At 56.3% G+C, this 19,189-nt stretch overlaps 2 protein-coding genes and 1 long non-coding RNA gene across 8 annotated transcripts in view; 1 reads left to right on the forward strand and 2 right to left on the reverse strand.

Moving 5' to 3' along the window:
• LOC115298852 overlaps positions 1–5,554 on the reverse strand; it is a 16,041-nt gene extending 10,487 nt beyond the window's left edge. Inside the window, exons 1-2 of the long non-coding RNA XR_003911869.1 lie at positions 4,310–5,554; positions 4,008–4,112 (exon numbers count right to left, since the gene is read on the reverse strand). This is a non-coding gene — a long non-coding RNA (uncharacterized LOC115298852). The remainder of the gene's footprint in view (positions 1–4,007; positions 4,113–4,309) is intronic.
• Positions 7–5,880, forward strand: TMEM54 (transmembrane protein 54). Its single transcript, XM_029948000.1, has 6 exons — positions 7–74; positions 2,539–2,732; positions 4,489–4,548; positions 4,690–4,878; positions 5,040–5,174; positions 5,594–5,880. Exons 1-6 carry the CDS (start codon positions 59–61, stop codon positions 5,666–5,668), a joined length of 669 nt encoding a protein of 222 aa, XP_029803860.1. The 5' UTR covers positions 7–58; the 3' UTR covers positions 5,669–5,880.
• Positions 5,881–6,651: 771 nt separating this feature from the next.
• HPCA (hippocalcin) lies at positions 6,652–14,599 on the reverse strand. 6 transcript variants are annotated; one of them, XM_029948003.1, is made up of 5 exons: positions 14,431–14,598; positions 12,925–13,067; positions 11,252–11,650; positions 6,877–6,982; positions 6,652–6,749 (listed from the first exon to the last, which is right to left on the reverse strand). In XM_029948003.1, the coding sequence occupies exons 3-5, from the start codon at positions 11,627–11,629 to the stop codon at positions 6,652–6,654; spliced, it is 582 nt and encodes a 193-aa protein (XP_029803863.1). In that variant the 5' UTR covers positions 11,630–11,650; positions 12,925–13,067; positions 14,431–14,598. The 6 variants fall into 6 exon arrangements, with proteins under 6 accessions (XP_029803863.1, XP_029803862.1, XP_029803864.1 ...); XM_029948002.1 differs by lacking the exon at positions 14,431–14,598 and adding an exon at positions 13,998–14,082; XM_029948004.1 differs by lacking the exon at positions 14,431–14,598 and adding an exon at positions 13,678–13,803.
• Positions 14,600–19,189: the final 4,590 nt, after the last annotated feature.

Below are 19,189 nucleotides of genomic sequence, written 5' to 3' on the forward strand. Positions count from 1 at the left end.
GGCCGCTGCACCCGGAGCCCCGCTGAAGCGGCCGCGGAGAGCCGGCGCGGGAGCCGAGATGTGTCTGCGCCTGGGTGAGCCGGGCGGGACGGCCCGTGAGGCCCCCGCCGCCTTCTCTGCGGGTCACTTTCCGCTCTCGACCGCAGTTTCCCCAGCAGTGAGGTGGAGGGAGGAGGGCTGCTGGTACCCCCTCGAGGTGGGCTAGCGCCGCCGCCCCCGCGCCCCTACTTTCCTTTCCGGCGGAGGAGGGATTCCCCCGGGCGGGAGGGGAGTCGCTGGAGGGAGCGGCGCGCGCCCGGCCCAGAAGGGAGAGCGGAGGGAGAGAGACCCAGGGCCCGGGGCGGTCGGAGCCGGAGGCTACCTGCCCTTTCGCCTCCTCGGCCTTGCGAAGGGCTCCCCCTCCAACTCTTCACTACTCCAACCAGGCGGGGATGGAAGGGACTCTGGCAAACAGGATCCAGACAGAGTGGGGCTGGGGGTCCTCTCCCCTCACTCCCTGGGCACAGGGATGCTGCTCTTGGGCATCAGGCAGACCTGGGGACTCCCCATTCTAGCCAAGAGGCCTCACGAACCTCAGTTTCCTCATCTGTAAAATGGGGATGGTAACACCATCTCCCAGGACTACTGTGGGAACGCAGTTAGCTCCTGAGAGGAAAGTGCTCACCCCCGTGCCAGCCACATTGCTAAGTGCTCTAAGAATGCTAACTTAGACAGGAGAGGCCAGGACTGCCCCCCGAGACTCTGTCCAGGGCTCCAGGCACAGCCCCACACTGGCACTGTCCCTACAGTTTGACCACGTCTTGGTCCTGGGATGTTGTTGTTCATGAACCCAACCCTGAGCCAGGTGGTGTCTGGGCTGCCAGGCAGGTGGGTGGATGGGGTGAGGTGGGTCAGGCCCCTGGACGAGCTTCCTGTTTGACTAGCAGTTAATCCTCGCCAGTGTCCCAGTTCCACAGCCCCATCAATCCATCACCTGCCCTCTGCTCTGAGACCCAGTCCTGCTCCAGAGGGTCCTGCAGGCCCCCAGGTGGCTCAGAAACCTTGCTGCACCAGCCCCTCCAGAATTTATATACCACAAGGTCACCCAGAAGGGCTATGGCAGTGACCCCTATACTCCCTCCCTAGGGACTGCTTCTTGGCACAGGGCCCCCAAGAATATCCACTCTAAGTGATCCATACCTCCTTCCTTCCCTCTCTCCCTCCCTTCCTTCTTCCTTCCTCCCTCCTTTCCTCTTTCTTCCTCCCTCCTTCCTTCTTCCTCCTTTTTCTTTTTTCTTTTTCTTCCTTCATCTTTCTTTTCCTTCCTTCTTCTTCCCTTCCTCCTTTTCTCTTCCTTTCTTTGTCTCTCCCTTTCTTTCTCTCCTTTTTCCTCTTCCTTCCTTCCTTCCTTTCTTCCTTTCTGCTACAGGGCTCCCATATATGAAATAGGATCCAATCCCTTCTGTCACAGATGAGGAGACTGAGGCATAGGAAGGGACTTCCTAGAGCTTAGTTTAGAGGCCTGGCCAGTCTTTCAGAGCTGGCTGGAATGGAGGGGGTGGGGGCTGACAGGACCAGGAGGCCAGCATGGTGTGTGTCCTCTGGGGCCAAGCCAGGATCCATCAGGGACATTCCAAAGAGCAGGTCTGGAACAGCCTAAGCTGCCCAAGGAGGAAAGCTCCGTCCGTGAGGTGCGCAGACAGGGGCTGGGTAGCCACTTGGCCACTCAGAATTTGCAGATGAGTCTCTGGTGGTCTTTTGACCCCAGCCTCCCCGACTTGCCCTGTCCCCATCCAGTGCCCCTGCACCAAGAGCTTGTTTTTCCCAGCACCCCCAGGGTATGCCCCGCCTACCTTCCCATTTATCTCCTGCTGGGACCCTCCTTCACTGGGAGAGAACTCATGACCCGAGGTTAAGAGTCATACTCTAGACTGAGCCAGCCAGGCACCCCTCTTCCCATTTTAAAGATGAGGAGATGGATACTCAGAGGCTTGAGTTTCTTGCCCCAAGTCAGTTCAGCAGTTGTGAGTTGATTATCTACTATGTGCCGGGCTCTACACACCAGACCCAATCCCAACCAGGATCTAATGCTGCCCAGTGCACTAGGGGCTCCTGGGGCCTAGATAGTGACTGTCAAACTTACCACGGTACCTTAGGGCCTGGCACGGAGCAGGCACTCTGAGTATTTGAGTAACAAACTCCTGATTGAATAAATCAGTGAATGGGGAGCTTAGTGGAAAGATCATGGACCTAAAGCTAGAGACCTGGGTTCAAGTTGTGGTCCTGCCACTCATAACCTTGAGCACTACTGAGAACTCCTGCCCTTTATTAAGTACCACCTGTGTGCTTTTCTAGCCACAGAGTCCCAAAGACTCTCATGAAGGTGTTGTAAACCACTTTGCCAAATGAGGCAACTGAGGTTCAGAGAAGACGCGTCTGTGACCCCAAGCACCTGGAGGCTGACTTAGAACCCAATGTCCATTAGTTTTTACGGGGCATTGATTTCCTCTGCCCAACAATGAGCCCCCGCCATGGCCCTGACATGACTGTCCCCCACAGGTGGTCTGAGTGTGGGTGACTTCCGGAAGGTGCTGATGAAGACAGGACTGGTGCTGGTAGTGCTGGGCCACGGGAGCTTCATTGCAGCGGCTCTGCTGCATGGCACCGTTCTGCGCTACGTGGCTGCCCCGCACGACGCCGTGGCTCTACAGTACTGCATGGTCAACATCCTTTCTGTCATTTCTGCCATCGTGGTATGGCCAGGCTGGGAGCGGGACTGGCGAGAGGGAGCTGGAGGGGGCTTAGAGTGGGCAAGGGGAAAGCCCCAAGCACTAGCCTCTTTGCCACTTACCAACTGTATAAATCAACCTCTCCCTGCCTCAGCGGCCTTTTCTATTACATGGGGATGGTAACATTGTCCACCCCAGGGGGTCCTGGTGAGGATGAATGAGATCATCCACGTAAAGTGCTTGACGCGGTGTCTGGCACACGGTTAGTGCCCACGACTGCGGGCTAGGATTATTATAACGACAGGGAGGTGATCAAGACAGTGCTGGTCAAAAGGAAGGAGCATCAGCTGAGCTTGGGAGGGTCTAGGAGTGCTCACCGAGCTGGACGCCCCTGAGCTGGATATTGATGGATGAGTAGGAGTTCAAAGATAGGCTGCAATTACCGTAGCCCACATAGGAGGCATGCCAGGGCCAGCAAGTAGGAGAGGAAGCTGGAATGACATTCCAAATACAGAGAATGGCAGATGCAAAGGTGTGGAGGTGGGAATGGCTAAGATCTATTCTGGGGACACCGAAAAACCCAATTTGGCAGGAACTTAGCATTACGCATCGTCTATAGCAGGTGCTCAATTAGTGGCGCCCATGGTTATGACTAGATGTCAATAGCTGTTTGAGGAATCCACGAGTGAAGGGGCCTGGTGTTCCAAAGGTCACAAAGCTCTTTCCCACCTTTGGGCAACATCCAAACACCAAAGTCTTGAGTTCCATCTCTGCTGCCTCCTGGCTGAGGGATTTCTTTCTCTCTCTAAGCCTAGTCTCTCCACTCCAAAGTGAAGCTCGAACTGCCTGCTGGTCCCAAGACTTAGGTGAATGAAGATCACAGGCCCCAGCAAGCAGAAGAAGCCTCAGCCGGTGGGACAGGGCTGGGCTGAGCAGATGTGTGTGGTGTCCCCTGGAGTTAACTCCTGGGGCTTGTTCCTCCCACCGGCCTTGTAAGGAACTCGGGAAGAGCAGTGAGCTCAGGGTTAGGAGGTCCGCCAGGGGTGGCCTCTGGGCTGGACCCCTTCAGCTTTCCCCTCACTTCCACAGTTAATCCTCACTGTTTCTGGCACCATGGGGGAGGTGCTAGCCTCACTTTCCAGAGGGGAAAAGCAACACTGAGAATTCAGCCAACCTCCGGCCAACACAAAGAAGCCAAGCAGGATCTGAGACCATTTGGGTCTGACACCAAAGCTAGTGTCTTTTCTGTGAGCTCATCCTGCAGACTGGGGCTTAGCCCAGAGAGCGTGGGGCACTTACTTGTGGCTGCTCAACGAATTCATGCCATTGCTGGATTGCCATCGGACTGCCTGCCTCCCATGGGCACAGATCATGGAATTCTACTCCTTGAAGCTTTCTGACTTGCTAAAATAACAATTCTGTGTTTAGTTCCTTGCCAGTTGAGTTTACTTAGTTTCTCCCCCAAATCTTTTCCACCCCAGAGAGACATGCCATATATATCCTGTGACATGCTCCTGCGGCCCTGGGATACACAGGTCCCTGTTTGAAATAAACAACTGTAGGCAGTGGGGAGTCACCGAAGGTTGTAGGCAGAGAGTTACCGGATATTAGCAACATCTCTTCCGGGCTGGACCGTGAAGAGGCAGTGCCTCTGTGCAGATGGAGGTATCGAGGCCAAAGCTGAGCCGGAATGAGGGGCTGGGGGCTCGGAGGGCTAGAGTTGGCATCGGTGGAATCTCCCACGGTGCCCCTGACCACTGCCTGCTCTCCCTCCCCGCAGGTCATCACCTCAGGCATTGCTGCCATTGTGTTGTCGCGCTACCTCCCCAACACCCCCCTGGTATGTGGCTCCTCCTGGGAGGGGCTGGAGGGGTAGGGTAGGGGCAGCGGCCACCCCGGAGGGCCTAGCTTGCCTGGAGGGAGTGAGGCTGACCCCATGGGGACAAGCTGGCATCCAGTGACCAGTGGCCTCTCCCATCAGCGCTGGACAGTGTTTAGCTCCAGTGTGGCCTGTGCCCTTCTCTCTCTGACCTGTGCCCTGGGGCTCTTGGCCTCGATCGCCGTGACCTTTGCCACCCAAGGCCGGGCACTGCTGGCTGCCTGCACTTTTGGAAGCCCCGAACTGCTGGTATTGGTGCCCGACTGTCCCTTCGACCCCACACGCATTTATGTGAGTGCTTAAGCCTGAGATTGCAGTGGGGGAGCAGGGCAGGGCTGGGGGAGTAGGGCGGGGTGATGAGGGGGATGAGGGGTGACACCCAGGTGCTCATCAGAGGTGGGAAAGGTCCTTGGACATTTGCTCTCCATCCTGCCCCTTGTGCCCCCCCGCAGAGCTCCAGCCTGTGCCTCTGGGGCATCGCACTAGTGCTCTGTGTGGCAGAGAGCGTGTTTGCTGTGCGCTGCGCCCAGCTCACCCACCAGCTGCTGGAACTGAGGCCCTGGTGGGGGAAAAGCAGCCACCACATGGTAAGGCCCGTCACCCCCTCCATCAGCCCCGACTCCCCATATTTCCTAGGAGCCCTTGCAGGGGAGCCCAGACTGGTCTGCCCCTACCCCTCTGTGTGGGGCCCCGGCCTTAAGAACTGGGACAACAGTTTTTCCCCCAGAATGAAAGGGAGAGGCTCAGAGGCTTAGAGAGGTCCCACCTCCCAGCTAAGCCACACATCTGAAACTTGGCTCCGCAAGGGCCAGGATGAATCCTGAGGGAGAGGAAGGGGTATCTGGGCCCAATGCGGGGGTACTCCGAGGGTATGGTCTAGCTCTTGCACAGGAGGGGTAATGAGGCTCCTTTGCCCCAGAGATCCTCCCAGCCCTCCCCTCCTCCCCTCCCCTAGGTGTCCTGTAGGAACAGACCCAGTCCCTGGCAGCCTCTTGTGTCTCTGCAGATGCAGGAGAGCCCAGAGCCGGTGGAGGGCAGTGACCTGCTGAGCTGCACCAGCTCTGAGCCGCTGACCCTCTGAGAGCTGATGCCACATCAGGCCCTGTGACCACTGGGGCCCCACAACCAGGTCTGTACTGTGACCAGGCCAGGATTCCTGGAACAGCCCTGAGAGGTTTCATTGGTCACTCAGGGACGTGGGCAGAGCTTCCGACCCCCTCCCTCAGCTACCCAGCCCAGTGCACTGAAATGAGACTTTATTCTGAAGTTATTAAAAAGAACAGAGATGTTCTACGTGGATGCATGCAGCAGGGGAGGGGACTTGGCCAGGGGGCCTACGCTTCTTTCCCACACAGGATGCTGGGGCTGGGGCTCCGGATGTGTCTGCCCATCCGTGGGCCTGTGTGCGTGTCTGAGAGAGGAAAAAATACAGAGGGATGGGTGGGTCTGTGTTCATCCGAATGCTGAAAGGCAGGACCCACAGTGGGGGGGCTCTAACTGGGGGTGTGGGTTTCCTTTTGCATCGTGACCTCCATGCCAACAAGAGCTGTGGAGCAGGAAGGGTTGAGGCCCTCCTGCAGGAAAGGACGACTCGAGGCTTTTTCCTCAAACCCCCACGCCTCTGGAATCCTTCCTCCTATCCAAATGAAAACTGCCACCTCACCTGGGCATGATTCCGCCCTGCACCCAGGCTGAGAGCTCCAAGGGCGGGGTGGGGGGTGGGGGTGGGGAGCTTGCCCGGTGGTTGGGGGAAGAGCTCGAGACTGCGTGTGAGTAGGGGTGCCGGTGGGGGGCGGGGGAGAATGGCTGAAGTTCCGTCTGGGTAAGGGAGGGCAGACCCAGCCAGAGCCTGTGTCTCACTCATTGCCTAAGGGAGATACTGCCTTTTGGACTGAGGGTGCTAACCGCTTGCTTGCTGCAGGGTTGCCTTCTCCAGAGTCCCCAGAGTGCGGGCCCTGGGGTGGGTGTGGGGGTGCCCAGCCTGGATAGACACAAGGAGAGGAAGCCGAGAGCCGGGAGAGGGCCAGTGAAGGCTGGGAGGAGGGGGAGCCTGGGTCCTCTCGCTCAGAACTGGGAGGCGCTGCTGGGGTCGCACTGCAGCAGACGCACGATGGACGGGTCGCTTTTGGCCCCGCGGATGAACTCCTCCAGGGACAGCTTACCTGCGGGGCGAGGGGAGCAGTGACGCTGGAGAAGGCGGCCGCGCAGCAAGGGGAGGCCGGGCAGAGCCGCGGGAGAGGGAGAGGGAGGGGGAGTGGCACCCGCCCCGCCCCATCCCTGCCCCCTCACCGTCGTTGTTTGTGTCCATTTGGCGGAAGATTTTCTCGGTCCTCTTTTCTGGGGTCGACTCATCCTCCGGCATCTTCATCACAGACGAAACCATCTTGTAAATGGCCTGAGGGGCGGGAGGGGGAGGCAGGGAGTGAGAGGAGCCTGCCCGAGCCCCCCACCCCCATCATCCAAAACCGCCTCCACGCACGCAGAAGATTGTTGCTCCCGCTTGGGTGAGGTGGGGAGGTGTCACGGAGGCGTGGGGGAAGGGAGGGGGGGTCAGTTTAGGAAGGAGTATCTGGAGAGGCTTCCCAGAAGAGGGGGTATTGGAGCGGGCCCTGACCAAGTTCCCTTGGAGTGCCAGGTGGGAAAGGCATTGCTGGCAGAGCAATCTGCACATACAAAGGACCTGCAGCAGGAGGCTGAGTGGGCGCTGAGAATTTGGGGGTGGCTGAGTGCAGTGGGCCAGGAGAGAGGTTGGAGGATATCAGGACCCAGATAGCGAAGAGGCTAGAACATCGGACTTAAGAGCTGGTGCGGGGTGCTGCAGGCTCCAGGGTGAGTACCGGCTTAGCGCTGCTTTTCAGAAACTTTGGGGCCCTGGGCGGCCGGCGCTCGGCGGCCTACAGGGGGCGCTGGGCAGAGGCGACATTGGGCTGCTGTGCTTCTATGGCCGGCAGGGGGCGCAGAGCCGCACTAAGGGCTGGAGGGGCCGAGGCTGCAGGGCCCAGAGAGGGTGGAGGCATTATGCAAATAAACGCAAATGAGCATCTGCCAGAGGCGAGGACAGCATGCGCTCAGTTGTGCCCAGAACTGCAGCTGCCACGTGCAGGATCTCTGGAGGCAACACGAAGGAGGATATTTGTGCTAAATGTACACAGAGCACGTAGGGCTTGGCCTGTGGGATAGACTAGGTCCTGGCACACTGGAACTCAAGGATCAGACCAATCACCCCAATGTTCCAGCTTTTTGCTACTGACCCCTTTGCCAAGAAGCCTCCCTTCTCCCATCCCATAAACTTCCCTTGCCTCAAATCCAGCTCCAACCTCCGTAGTGGTCTATACCGGCCTCTTTCCCTCGCATCTGTCCCCCACGCTGCCTCTGAACAGTTTCCAAACACAGATCTCCACCACCACGTCCCCAGCCCAGTGGGCTGCCGCCTCGTTCCCATCACACACAGGCTTCCCTCCAGGCCCACCGTGCACCCAGCTCCTTCTGGATGCTGCCCCACGCTCCTTCTGCTGCCTCCCACTCTTCCTTGGGACTCAACTTACACAGTGCTTTCTTAGGGAGGCCTTCTCTGATCCTGCCTGGGTCAAGGCCCATATGCTGGACCAGAGCCTCCTGGGCTTTTCCTTGGGGGACCTCTCTGCAAGTAATTTTGTAGGATTGCCTCTAGTCTCCAGCATATAGCTAAAGATCATGGACATCTACTAGTACCCATATCCTCAGAACTTAGCACAGTGCCTGGCCTGTGGCAGGGATTCCATCGCTTAAAAGGCTTTGGCGCCTCCCACTGCCCTCTGTGCCAAGTCCAAACCATTCAGCCCGGGCACTCAGGGTACTTCGCGCTCTGGTCTCTGCTGACCTCTCCATCATCAGGCCTCCCCTGGTGGGTGACCCTGCCACAACCAACCCCTCTGTGCCTTTCAGGTTTCCCAGAATATACAGCCTCTTCCTGGAATAATAGTACTAGCTACCACTTATCAGGCACCCGCTGTGTGCGAGGTACTTTACATGTATTATTTCTTAGCCTCACACTAGCCCTGAAAAGCAGGTATCATGATCCCCGTTTCCCGGATAAGAAATGAAGGCTTGGAAAGGGAATTGATGGCAGAGACTGAATTAGAATCCGCTCCTTCATAGTTGCCGGATAGATGCTTGTGGGTAGTGATGACCAGCAGGGACTTTGAAGTAAAGGGACCGAGAGTGGCATCCTGGTTCCACTAATCCCCTTATGTGTGTATATATCTGTGAACCTCAGTTTCCTCATGTCTCCCTCAATAGGATTGTCTAGACGATTGAATGAGACAGTGTTGTAGTTAGAATAGTAACTGGCTGGAGTAAGTGGTCAGTAAACAGCAGCTCATAATATAATCATTACTCATCCGCCACATCCTCAGGCCTTCCCTGCCTTTCAGTCTCCGAAACTCCAGATGCCACATTTCGCTAGTCAGTGTGGCTGCACACGTGTTCTCTCCCACCAGAGTGGGAGCCCCCAAGAGGCCAAGATGCAGTTTTTTCCCTTGCAGTGTGCCCGCCACCTTACCACACAGTTGGGTCCTGAGAAGGATGGCCGAGTGACTTAGAGAGTGACTGCTCCCCTAGTGACAACCCTCTCCTGGGTCTCCTAATTAATTATCTGAAATTGCTGTGCACTCATTGTTTCATTGGAGCCGACTTGTAATTAATCAGTCACTGGGGTTTGCAGAGCTCAGTAGACGGCACTGGCTGTCTCAGGCTGCCCGGGTGACATGAAGGAAATTGGGACCTACGTAGCAGAGGCCAGCCAGGCAGGGGGCCTGAGGAGGCCCAAGAACGAGGCTGGGCATGACTGATGTCTTCAGTATGGCACCCCCAGCGGAGCTGAGATTTACCAGTATAGAGCAGTGCAACCTCACGAAATGGTAAAACGTGAACATCTCTCATTTTGGTTAGTATCCAGTTGCTGTTCAGTCCCTGAGCGATTTTCTGTCACCCTGATGGCCCCAGCCCTTACACCAGGATCCCCAGAACTTCTTACAGTCCATCAGCTAGAGTTCATGCCTGGCCCACGGAATCACAAACATTAAGATTTTACCCCTAGCAGTAGACACAGGGAGAGCAGTGCATCCCAAAACAGCCCATTCTAGTCTAACTCAAGAGAGCATACCCCGATGCTTAGCAAGAGAGAAGCCAAGGCAAGAATCCAGCAGGGGCTGGAGGCAATGGAAGGGGAAGCAGCAGAGCTGAGGAACCAGAGGGAAAGGATTCAGAGAGGCAAAAAGAAAGGGAGCAAGAGCTTGTGCAAAGCTGTGCAGTGGGATTACTCAGGATCCTAAGGATGTTGAAAAGGCCACTCTGGCTAGCGCAGAGAATGTGCAGAGGAGAGAATAGTAACTGACAGCATCTAACATTTGCCAAGCAGCAATCATGTGGAGACCTCTCTTCTTTCTTGACAGAGCCCCTGTCCCACTTATACCTGCAATAACCTGGTGACGTAGAGGACTAACACCCTCACTATGTGGGTGAAGAAACACAGGCTCAGGCAAAAAGTGAACTAGGAACTGGATAGGTAGACTAGAACCAGAGCCTTGATGGACTTCAATGCTGGGCCAATGGGATAGGAACTCTGGAAGGTTGTTGTAGAGCTATCATGTGTTACACTTCAACTTGTACTAGGAAAGAACATTGATATCAGGTCCTTAAATCTCCCTGTGAGGTCAGTATCACTATCCCCATTTTACAAATGGGAAATCTAAGAGTTGAAGCCAACTCCAGAACTGGAAGCCAGATCTCTTTCTAGGGGCAGCTTTGAGTGGTGGCCAGCCTGAACTTGACACCACTTACATGCTGTGTGACCTTGAGCAAGTCACTTCACCTCTTGAGCCTCGTGGGGTTATTGTAAGGATGCACTGGCTCATGGATATAAACATCTCACTTAGTACTAGGTTCTTAATGGGCCCTCAGTCAGTTGAAAGGTGGCTGGGTGTCCACATGGAAAGTGAATGGTGGACCCAGGTGGTCCACTTACAGGCTGTGTGGCTTTGGGCCAATGTCTTTCCCTGAGCATCCATTCTCTCCTGAGTAAATGAGGATCAATGAAACATAACTGGCCTGTACTGTGAAGAAATGTCAAGTTTTGAAAGACAAAGGCCGAGGAACTGTTACAGATTACAGGAAGCTAAAGAGACACAACAATTAAATGCAACGTGCGATCCTAGACCTCAGTAAGAAGTGCCATACAGAACATTTCGAGACAGTTGACAAAATTGGAATATGGTCTGTAAGTTAGATAATAGCATTGTTTCTACATTAAATGTCCTGACTTAGATAATCATATTATCAGTTATGTAAGAGTATTTCCTATTCTTGGGAAATACATCCTGCTGTATTCATGGGTAGAAGGTCATGTTCAGAACAACAGCAAAGCACTGCACACACAGCGCTCGCACACCCATATGTTAAAGCAAATATGGCAAAAGTTAGTTGGTGAATCTGGGTAAAGGATATATGAGAGTTTTCTCAACTTTTCTTTAAATTGGTAATCAGTTCCTAATAGTTTTTTAAATGGGTCACAAGAGTATCACCCGCCACTACCTACCCACAACGGTTATTGAGAGGACAAAAAGGAATGGTTGGGTGCCTGCTGCTAGGCCCTGCACCTGGCATTCTAAGGGGTCCAGGGGCCCACCTGCACAATCTCGAGCATCTCCTCGCGGCTGATGTAGCCGTTGCCATCCAGGTCATACATGCTGAAGGCCCACATGAGCTTCTGCTCCAGGCGGCCACGCGAGGTCACGCTCAGCGCAATGATGAACTCCCGGAAGTCAATGGTGCCATCGCTGTTGGTGTCGAAGGTGCGGAAGACGTGCTCGGCAAATTTGGAGGCATCACCGTAGGGGAAGAAGTTGGCGTAGATCTTCTTGAACTCATCCACGTTGAGGATGCCCGTGGGGCAGTCCTTGAGGAACCCCTTGTACCACTCCTGCAGCTCCAACTCCGAGAACTCCGTGTTCTCCCGAAGGTCCTGCAGCATCTCCGGCCGCAGCTTGCTGTTCTGCTTGCCCATGGCCACCAAGCCAAGTCCCACCTGGATCCCCAAGGGGGTCAAGGGGTAGAGAGGGAATGGTCAGGCCATCTTGGCCCCTTGACGCCACTCCAGGAAGGCCCCAAGACACCAGCCACACCCAGTCTCTCATTTGACCCAATGAAAGAGAGGAGTTGGCCCAAAGTCAACAGCCCATACCCAGGCATCCTGCCTCTGTGACGTGCTCCACACCATTTCCCAGGACCTTACAGTTTCCCAGGGAACAGACCAGGAGACGAAGAAAGGGAAGGGGCCTCACATTTACTGAGAGTCTTCTCAGTGCCAGCCACTGGGCTTTTCACAGGTGAATACCATTTCATGCTCACAAAGCGAAGTCCAGGGATTAGCCCCACTTTACAGATGAAGAGGCAGGCCGAAGGAATGAGGTGACCTGGTTCAGGCTGCACAGCCCTGGAGTGACAGGGGTGACTCCCAGAGTTTCCCAGGGAGGTGCAAAAAGGCCTTTTGGTCCTCTTTCCTCCTGCTCTTTCATTGCCTCACATACTCTTCTCATTACAAAATATGCCTGCAGCCCAGACACTGACCTGTTCTCTCTCCACATGCATGTGCCTGACAAAGGCCAGCATAAGGTAAATGTTAACCTAGGCTCCAGAGCCAGACCACCTGGGTTTGAATCTCAAGTCTGCCTCTTACCAGCTAGGTGACCTCATACGAGTTCCTTATACTCTCTCTGCCTCATCTGTAAAAGGAGGGTAATAGTACCTACCTCATTATTGTGGGGATTAAATTAGTTAATAAATGTTAAGCACTTAGAATAATGCCTACACATATATGTGCTACATAAGTGTCAAATAAAAATTTTATGTGTACCCAGATGCCACAAGACTCATGCACAACAACATGCAAATGAATACACACTGACACATATTAATGCTACATAGCTCACCAGATCCATACACTGACTCCCGTGCCACTCACACACCACCCTGGGTCACCAGGCCTCCACACAACGTTCCCTCTGCTCCACAACTCACATGTACTGACACATGGCATCACTCACGAACAGCTCCCATACCCTGTGCATCAAGACACCAGCCCACGACCCCACATGTCTCACAAATGCCATCACAAGCCAACTCCCATGCTGACACCTCTCACATGGCCAGCAGCACGTGGGACCCTCAGGCAGCCTTCCCATCTTTCTTTTCCCAGGGGTGCTTGCAGGTCCCAGGAGAGGGAGCTGCAACCTTTCTCAGACATCCTAGGGGCCTCTTCCAATGAGATCCCTGGCCAGCCAACCTTCCCCCAATACTTACCTTTCACGTAGTCCAGAAAGATCCCCACAGCGAAGGAGGTTAGGGTGTGGAGGGCTGAGGGAAGGCAATGGAGGAGACAGCCAGGCAGTTCCAGGCAGGAGTGTAGGGGTGAATGCAGGTAAATCCCTCCCTGCAGCCTGGGGCTGTAAGTGAGACAGGGTGGGGATGTTCCTTGTATGTGCATTTGCACATAGCTGGGTGCACATGTGGATGAACATGTGTGTGAGTGCTTGTGTTCAAGTATGCACATATGTCTCTGGTTTCTGCATGGCATTTGACTCCCGTGTGTTTCAGTCGATATGTGTGCATGTGACTAGGTACGCACCCATCACAGTATGAGGGGGATGTGCCCGAGTGGCCATTTAGGGGACTTGTGTGTGTCCTCAGCAGTGTCACATGCATGTTTTCGCAAGTTGGTGACCCTCCTTTCTAAAGCAGCCTTTTCTGCCCCAGACTGAGGACCCAGTGAACAAGTGTGTGGGAGTGGACGGAGGAAATGCGTGGGGCTGGAGCGGAGAAGTGTGTCCCTTAGTCCCCTCCTCAAGGTCCAAGGAACTGGGTCATCGGGGCGGGAGCAGAGAGATGCGCTGAGCAGGAGAGATCTTCCAGAGCCCCCTCCTCCCTGCCACCCTCAGAACTGCCCCTCCCAAGCGGAAGACTTGGAAACAAGGGTGGTAGAAGGTTCTGTTCTCTCCGCAAAGACCCCTAGTCCCCCGAATGGGAAGGACCCCCAGCTCGACCTGAGAAACTCACCCCGGCGACCTTCTCCAAACCTCTCCCCAGCTCTCGCCCTGAGCCCACGCTTCAGAGCGCCGGGCGCGGGGCCCCTCCTGGAGGGGGCGCTCCGAGGCGGACGGAACGCGACTCCTCCCCGCTGGCCACTCGGCGGTCAGGACCCTGGAGAGCGCCGCGCTCTTTCCCCAGGGGAGCCCCCTTCTCCCCAACGCCCTCGGAAGGAGGCTCCGCAGGAGGCGCGGGAGCGGCGGGGTTGGAGAGGCTGGACGGGGGCCCCCTCCCGCCGGGCTGCCCCTTCCCCGCATCCCCCAGCCCCGGCCGGAGCGGCCCCCACTCACCCAGCGACGCGGAGACACCGACTGCGCAGGGAAGGCGGCGCTGCTGCGGCGCGCGGCGGCAGAGGCGGCCGGAGGGGCGGGCGGGGGGCGGGGGGAGGGACTGCCAGGGAGACGCCCCGCGGCGTTGGCCTGGAGCCCCTCCCCTGGGGGGGGGGGTCCCTGTTCCTGCCTTTCCCCTCCAACCCCGAGGCGGGGGGAAGTGGTGCGCTGGGCTCCACCCCCGCCCCTGCCCGGGAGAGGGAAGGGGACGCCCTCACTTCCCCGGCCCCCTCACTAGGGAGCGCCCGCCGGGGGAGGAGGACAGAGGTCTCCAATTTCCCCAGGATCTCGACTCAGGTAGCCCGAATGGGGTCGGGGGGAGGAGGAGGGTGTCAGTGCCAGAAACGTCTTTCCGAGACGGGGACAACCCCGGCCGCTCCACCCCCAACCCTACCTGGGCGCGAAGCTGCACGTCGCTCCGCGGGCGGAATCCGGAGCCTGGGCGTTTCGATAGGCGCCCTTCCTGCCACCACGCCTCAACTGTCGAACTAGCAGAGCTGGGGGCTCTTCCGCGAGGGGGCAGCTCCCACTTCACCAGTGCGGGAGGTCTGGGTGGGGGGCAGACACGCCCCCTATGCCACCTCGGCCTTAGAGAGCCCCGCCCCTATCTCCTGCGCACCGCTCCGGATCTCACCCCCGCCCCGGACCCCTCTCAGAATGAATCTCACCTCCCAACATTGATCTAAACTGCTCTTCCCATACCCCTCTCCGTGCCCGTCCTCTGCCTGTGCAGGATGGTCCTATGTGAGGACTGGGGAGCATTCCCAGTCTGGGGGGGTGAGGGTTGAAGTGCGTAGGCACCTTGCCTCAGACAGGCCAGCCCTTCTCCGGAGTCACTGACCCCCATCACAGCTCCTCCTGCCAGGATGGGGGCTGCATCCTCCTTCAGCCTTCTACTGCAACAGTCCCCACATCCTGGGCTTGAATTCTGTCCTTTATCTCTAGGAGGTGGCCCTTACTGTCCCCTCTTCACAAATGAGCAGCCTGAAGTTCAGAGGGGTTAAAATCATTTTTTCCATGTCTCACAGCTGGTGAGTGGAAGGCTTGACTTGAATCCATATGCCTTCATCCTTTCATGGCACAAATATTCATCAAGCACTATTTCTGTGCCCAGCGTTGTTCTAGGCAGTGGGGTTACAGAAGTGGGCAATAAACCGTGGACAAATTATACAAGTCAACCTTGTGATGTATTAGATAAGTATTTGGGGGAAAATTGAGATCAGCATTCAGAGATTGAGATGGTGGCAAGGGCTTAAGACCATTCCAAGGATTGTAGATTTTATTCCAGGTGAGATGAGGTGTTCTAGATTGGGGCCTTGAGCAGAGTGGGGGGTCTGACTTTCAGGTCAAGCTTACTCCGGCATTCTGTCAAGACCGGACTTGAGCAGTGGGGGCCAGGGTGGAAGCCGGGGACCGTTTCAGGGTGAGAGAGACTTGTGTCTGGTTACTTTCAAGGTGAGCTAACAGCATTTGCCTTCTCTGGACAACTCCTCCCAGTTCGGGGCAGCTGGGACGCCCCTGGCTTTCCAGGGCTCAGACGAAAGCCCCACCTCCAGGTCCCGGACCAGGCTACTCATGTGGTCAAATCTAGTCTTAGTCCTTCCTGCTTGAGGATGGGGAGGTCTCAACTGAAGGAGCTGGGGAGCCAGGCAGCAGCGGGAGGTTGGACATGTGGGCCCTCTAGAACATCAGTTCCTCCGTGTGCCTTGGCTCTGGTGTTGGGACCCCCAGTGGAGGCGTGAGAGATGCCAGACATGCGTGGGTGGTTCCCAGCTGCCTCCTGTGTGAAGCCCTGGGGGATAGGGAGAGACTTGCTGCTCAGCTGCCACCCCAGGCCTCTGAGTGACAAGCTTCCTCCGTCCTCCCCACTAGGGCTGGCAAGCCTGCTCGTTTGGAGCTGGATGAGGGGACTGCCCAGCACTCACTGCCTGGGCCCCTCCTCCCCGTCCTCCTCCTCCTCCTCCTTCCTCTGGCTCCAACAGAGAATCTTCCCAGCCTGCTCTGGATCCTCCTCTCCATCCTTGGGGGTGGGGGTGGGGTCACAGTTTATCCTTACAGGGTGCTGCTCAGCCACTATCTCTTTCCTCCCACTACCCTGTGCCAGCTTGACCTCCTTCAGACTGGCTTCTTGGCTTAGCCCCTCGAGGGCCTTCTTCTAGTCCCACTGTTTCTCTTCCTTGTGAAGGTAACTCTGATGCCCCACCCTCAGGACCCCCAGTCTGAATTCTGTCTCCCCAGTAGTTGGGGCTTCTGGAAGCTGCACCTCCTTTTGACTTTCCCTGTACCTGGAATGAGTGGGGTAAGTCTGGAGGCAGAGTTTGGACCCTGGTAGGCTCTGCACTACTTCCCATCAGCCACCTCTCCTCTCTCGGGGGCCGAAGAAGCATTGGGAAGCCCCCCAGAGCCAAAGAGGAAGGCTTGCGGCTCCGCACACTGTACGCCAAGGCCCAAGACCCAAGGCCTGAGATATAGCCCAGAAAAAGGGGCCAGAGGGGCAGCTGTCAGGAGGCCTGCCCTGGTCCCTTGCTTCTGGATAACCTGAAGCAAGTCTTTTCCCCTTTTGGAACAGAAAGCCTAGATAAGTGACCTGGATGCCTTGGCACCCCCTGTCAAAACCCCTCACCAGAGTACCTACAAGACAGGCCTCATTTGCTGCCTCATTGTCTCCTCAGGCCTGAAATTCTGGGCGTGAGCCTAGTAGGCAGGAGGCCCCAGGGGCCCCAGAACCCTGCAGATTTGAAGGGCTCTATGAAGACCTGTCGTGGGGGTGAGGGGGGTGTCCTTGCTGATGACACTCAACCCCCTTCTACCCCAGACTGAGGCATCTAGGAGGGAGGGAGAGGCACCACTTAGGGTAGTTGTTGAGTGGGGTCATTGAGAGAACTGAGGGGTGAGCAGGCCCCATGGGGTACAGAGGAAAGAGCAAGCCCCACAGGAGGGGGTGTCCACAGGGTCTGAGGAGTACGGCTGGGGTGCAGAAACCACAGGCGGCTACCCTCCTCTAGCGCCAAAGAAAGATGACAGAGAGAGAAGCAAGTGGGGCGTGAATGGAGAGGGGACTGCATATCTCTTAAGCACCTACTGTATGCAAGGTACTTTGCAGGTATCACCTCCTTTGTGTGTTTTTTTTTATGCTTTTTATTTATTTTTGAGAGACAGAGAAAGATAGTGTGAGCAGAAGAGGCTCAGAGAGAGAGGGAGATACAGAATCCGAAGCAGGCTCCAGGCTTTGAGCTAGCCATCAGCACAGAGCCTGACGCGGGGCTCAAACCCACAAACAGTGAGATCATGACCTGAGCTGAAGCTGGATGCTCAACTGACTGAGCCACCCAGGTGCCCCTCACCTCCTTTGATCCAAGCTAATCCTGACTCAGAGTCAATAATGTTACTGCCATTTCACAGATGTGGAGACTGAGGCTCAGAGAAGCGAGGCCACATGCTGGAGGGAATACAGCAAGAAAGTAACAATGCCAGAATTTGAACCCAATTCCATGTGACTCAGGAGCCCAGGCTCCCCTCTGGAAGTCTCTCAGTGAGGTCGGTGGAAGCAGCCCCTCCCCAGCCCCCTCAGAGGCGCAGCCCCCACCCTCCCTTCCTAGGTCCCAAATGGTTTGGAAAATCCTGATGGGAGCAGATGGTGGGGACAGATGGAGGGAAAAGCATCTCAGGGCTGAATTACACAAACAAACATTGATAAAGTGATTAAACCTCAAGCCACCCCTTTCCAAAGGGCCCAGCCCACCCCAGCTTAGAGCACTGTGGACCCAGAGGTGGGGGTCTGGGGTTCTCCGCGAACGCCCCAGTCTTAGCCCAACTGATCCCTGTTTCTGCCCGCCCCTCTCACCGCCAGGGACCACCCCCGGACCAGAGCCCAGGGCCGCAGAGCTGCCAAGAGCACAGCCCGGGAAGGGGAGGGGGCGGGCATGGCTGTTCCCAAGGGAGCTGGGCCACGAGGAACACAATGGGGGCGGTGGGGGTGTTGGGAAAGTCCTGCAAGCTGGGAATGCAAAACTGAAATTAGAGTGGGGTAGTGTACCTCAGCAAGCCTCACTTTACAGACGGGGCCCAGAGAGGTGCTGGGCCATGTCATACAGCAGCCTCACCCTGACCCGCCCCTCCCCCATCCCCACCGTGGAGGGGGCAAGGCCCTTCACCTCTTGAAGGTTCGGGTGGTTCCTTCATCTATAAAATGGAAAGGGTAACTTTAATGCCTCCTAGAAGGGCCTTTGTGAGGATTGAGTGAGAGGAAGCTTGTAGAGGTGGGACCCTGGTCCTGCACACGGTCAGTCTTCTGTTAATGTCAGTTGCAGCCGCTAACAGGGCCTCCCTGGTGTGGGGGGATCAGGAAGGTGGGGGCTGATTGGAGATGGTCCCTCTACTGAGCAGGAGTTTGGGTTTAAAGATCCCGCCTGCAGAGACCCTGAGGTTACTGGGCTCCGCAGTTGTGGGACGGCCCCAGGGCCCCCAAGAAAAGCACCAAATCCAGGGTAAGATTCATTCCATTCACCCCCCACTTGCTCCTGGGTAAGAGCAGCTGAGGAGCTCAGGGGTGGCTCCATCAGTTAAGTATCTGACTCTTGATTTCTGACTCATGGTCGTGAGATCAAGCCCCAAGTTGGATTCCACTGGAGGAGGGTTCTGTGCTAGATGGTTCTGCACTAGGCTTGGAGCCTACTTAAGATTCTTTCCTTCCCTCTGCCCCTTCCCATTCGTGTGAGCATTCTCTGTCTCTTTTAAGGAAAAAAAAAATGAGCGCTGATCTCTCTGCCAAGCTCAGAATCCAGGACCCAAAGGTAGACTGAAAGGGGCTGCACCTCTGCTGGTCCCTCAGTGTGAACCTGCAGACATTGCAGGGAACAGACTTGGGTTCACATCTTGATGGGACCCCTTCCCAGCTGTGAGAAAGTGGACAAAAACAACCCCACTGACTCTGGCTTCTCAATAAAGCCTGTATTTCCAGCCCACAGACACCTCAGACTCAAGCTAGCCAGCACCAGCTTATGGCCATCCACCCAGCCTGCCCTTCACCTGGGTCCCCTCCAGGAACCCCTCCCTCCTCCTCATCCCACACTTCCTGTTCAAGTCAGAGTTCAACCAAAGCTTGCCTCTCAGGCCTGCCCTGTCCTCTCCCCGCAACTCCCCTGCCCCTGCCC

This window comes from Suricata suricatta, chromosome 8 (assembly GCF_006229205.1).
Source record: "Suricata suricatta isolate VVHF042 chromosome 8, meerkat_22Aug2017_6uvM2_HiC, whole genome shotgun sequence".
In the NCBI taxonomy this organism is placed as follows: domain Eukaryota; kingdom Metazoa; phylum Chordata; class Mammalia; order Carnivora; family Herpestidae; genus Suricata; species Suricata suricatta.

What these genes read in the sequence shown, in the direction of transcription:
- TMEM54 (XM_029948000.1), top strand. An exon ending in CTGTCATTTCTGCCATCGTG is followed by an intron (nt 2,733 to 4,488) that starts GTATGGCCAGGC and finishes CCCTCCCCGCAG; the next exon opens with GTCATCACCTCAGGCATTGC. An exon ending in GGAAAAGCAGCCACCACATG is followed by an intron (nt 5,175 to 5,593) that starts GTAAGGCCCGTC and finishes GTGTCTCTGCAG; the next exon opens with ATGCAGGAGAGCCCAGAGCC.
- HPCA (XM_029948007.1), bottom strand. Translation starts at nt 11,629, where the DNA reads ATGGGCAAGCAGAACAGCAAGCTGCGGCCGGAGATGCTGCAGGACCTT. An exon ending in AGATGCTCGAGATTGTGCAG is followed by an intron (nt 6,983 to 11,251) that starts GTGGGCCCCTGG and finishes CCCGCCCCTCAG; the next exon opens with GCCATTTACAAGATGGTTTC. An exon ending in AATGGACACAAACAACGACG is followed by an intron (nt 6,750 to 6,876) that starts GTGAGGGGGCAG and finishes CTCGCCCCGCAG; the next exon opens with GTAAGCTGTCCCTGGAGGAG.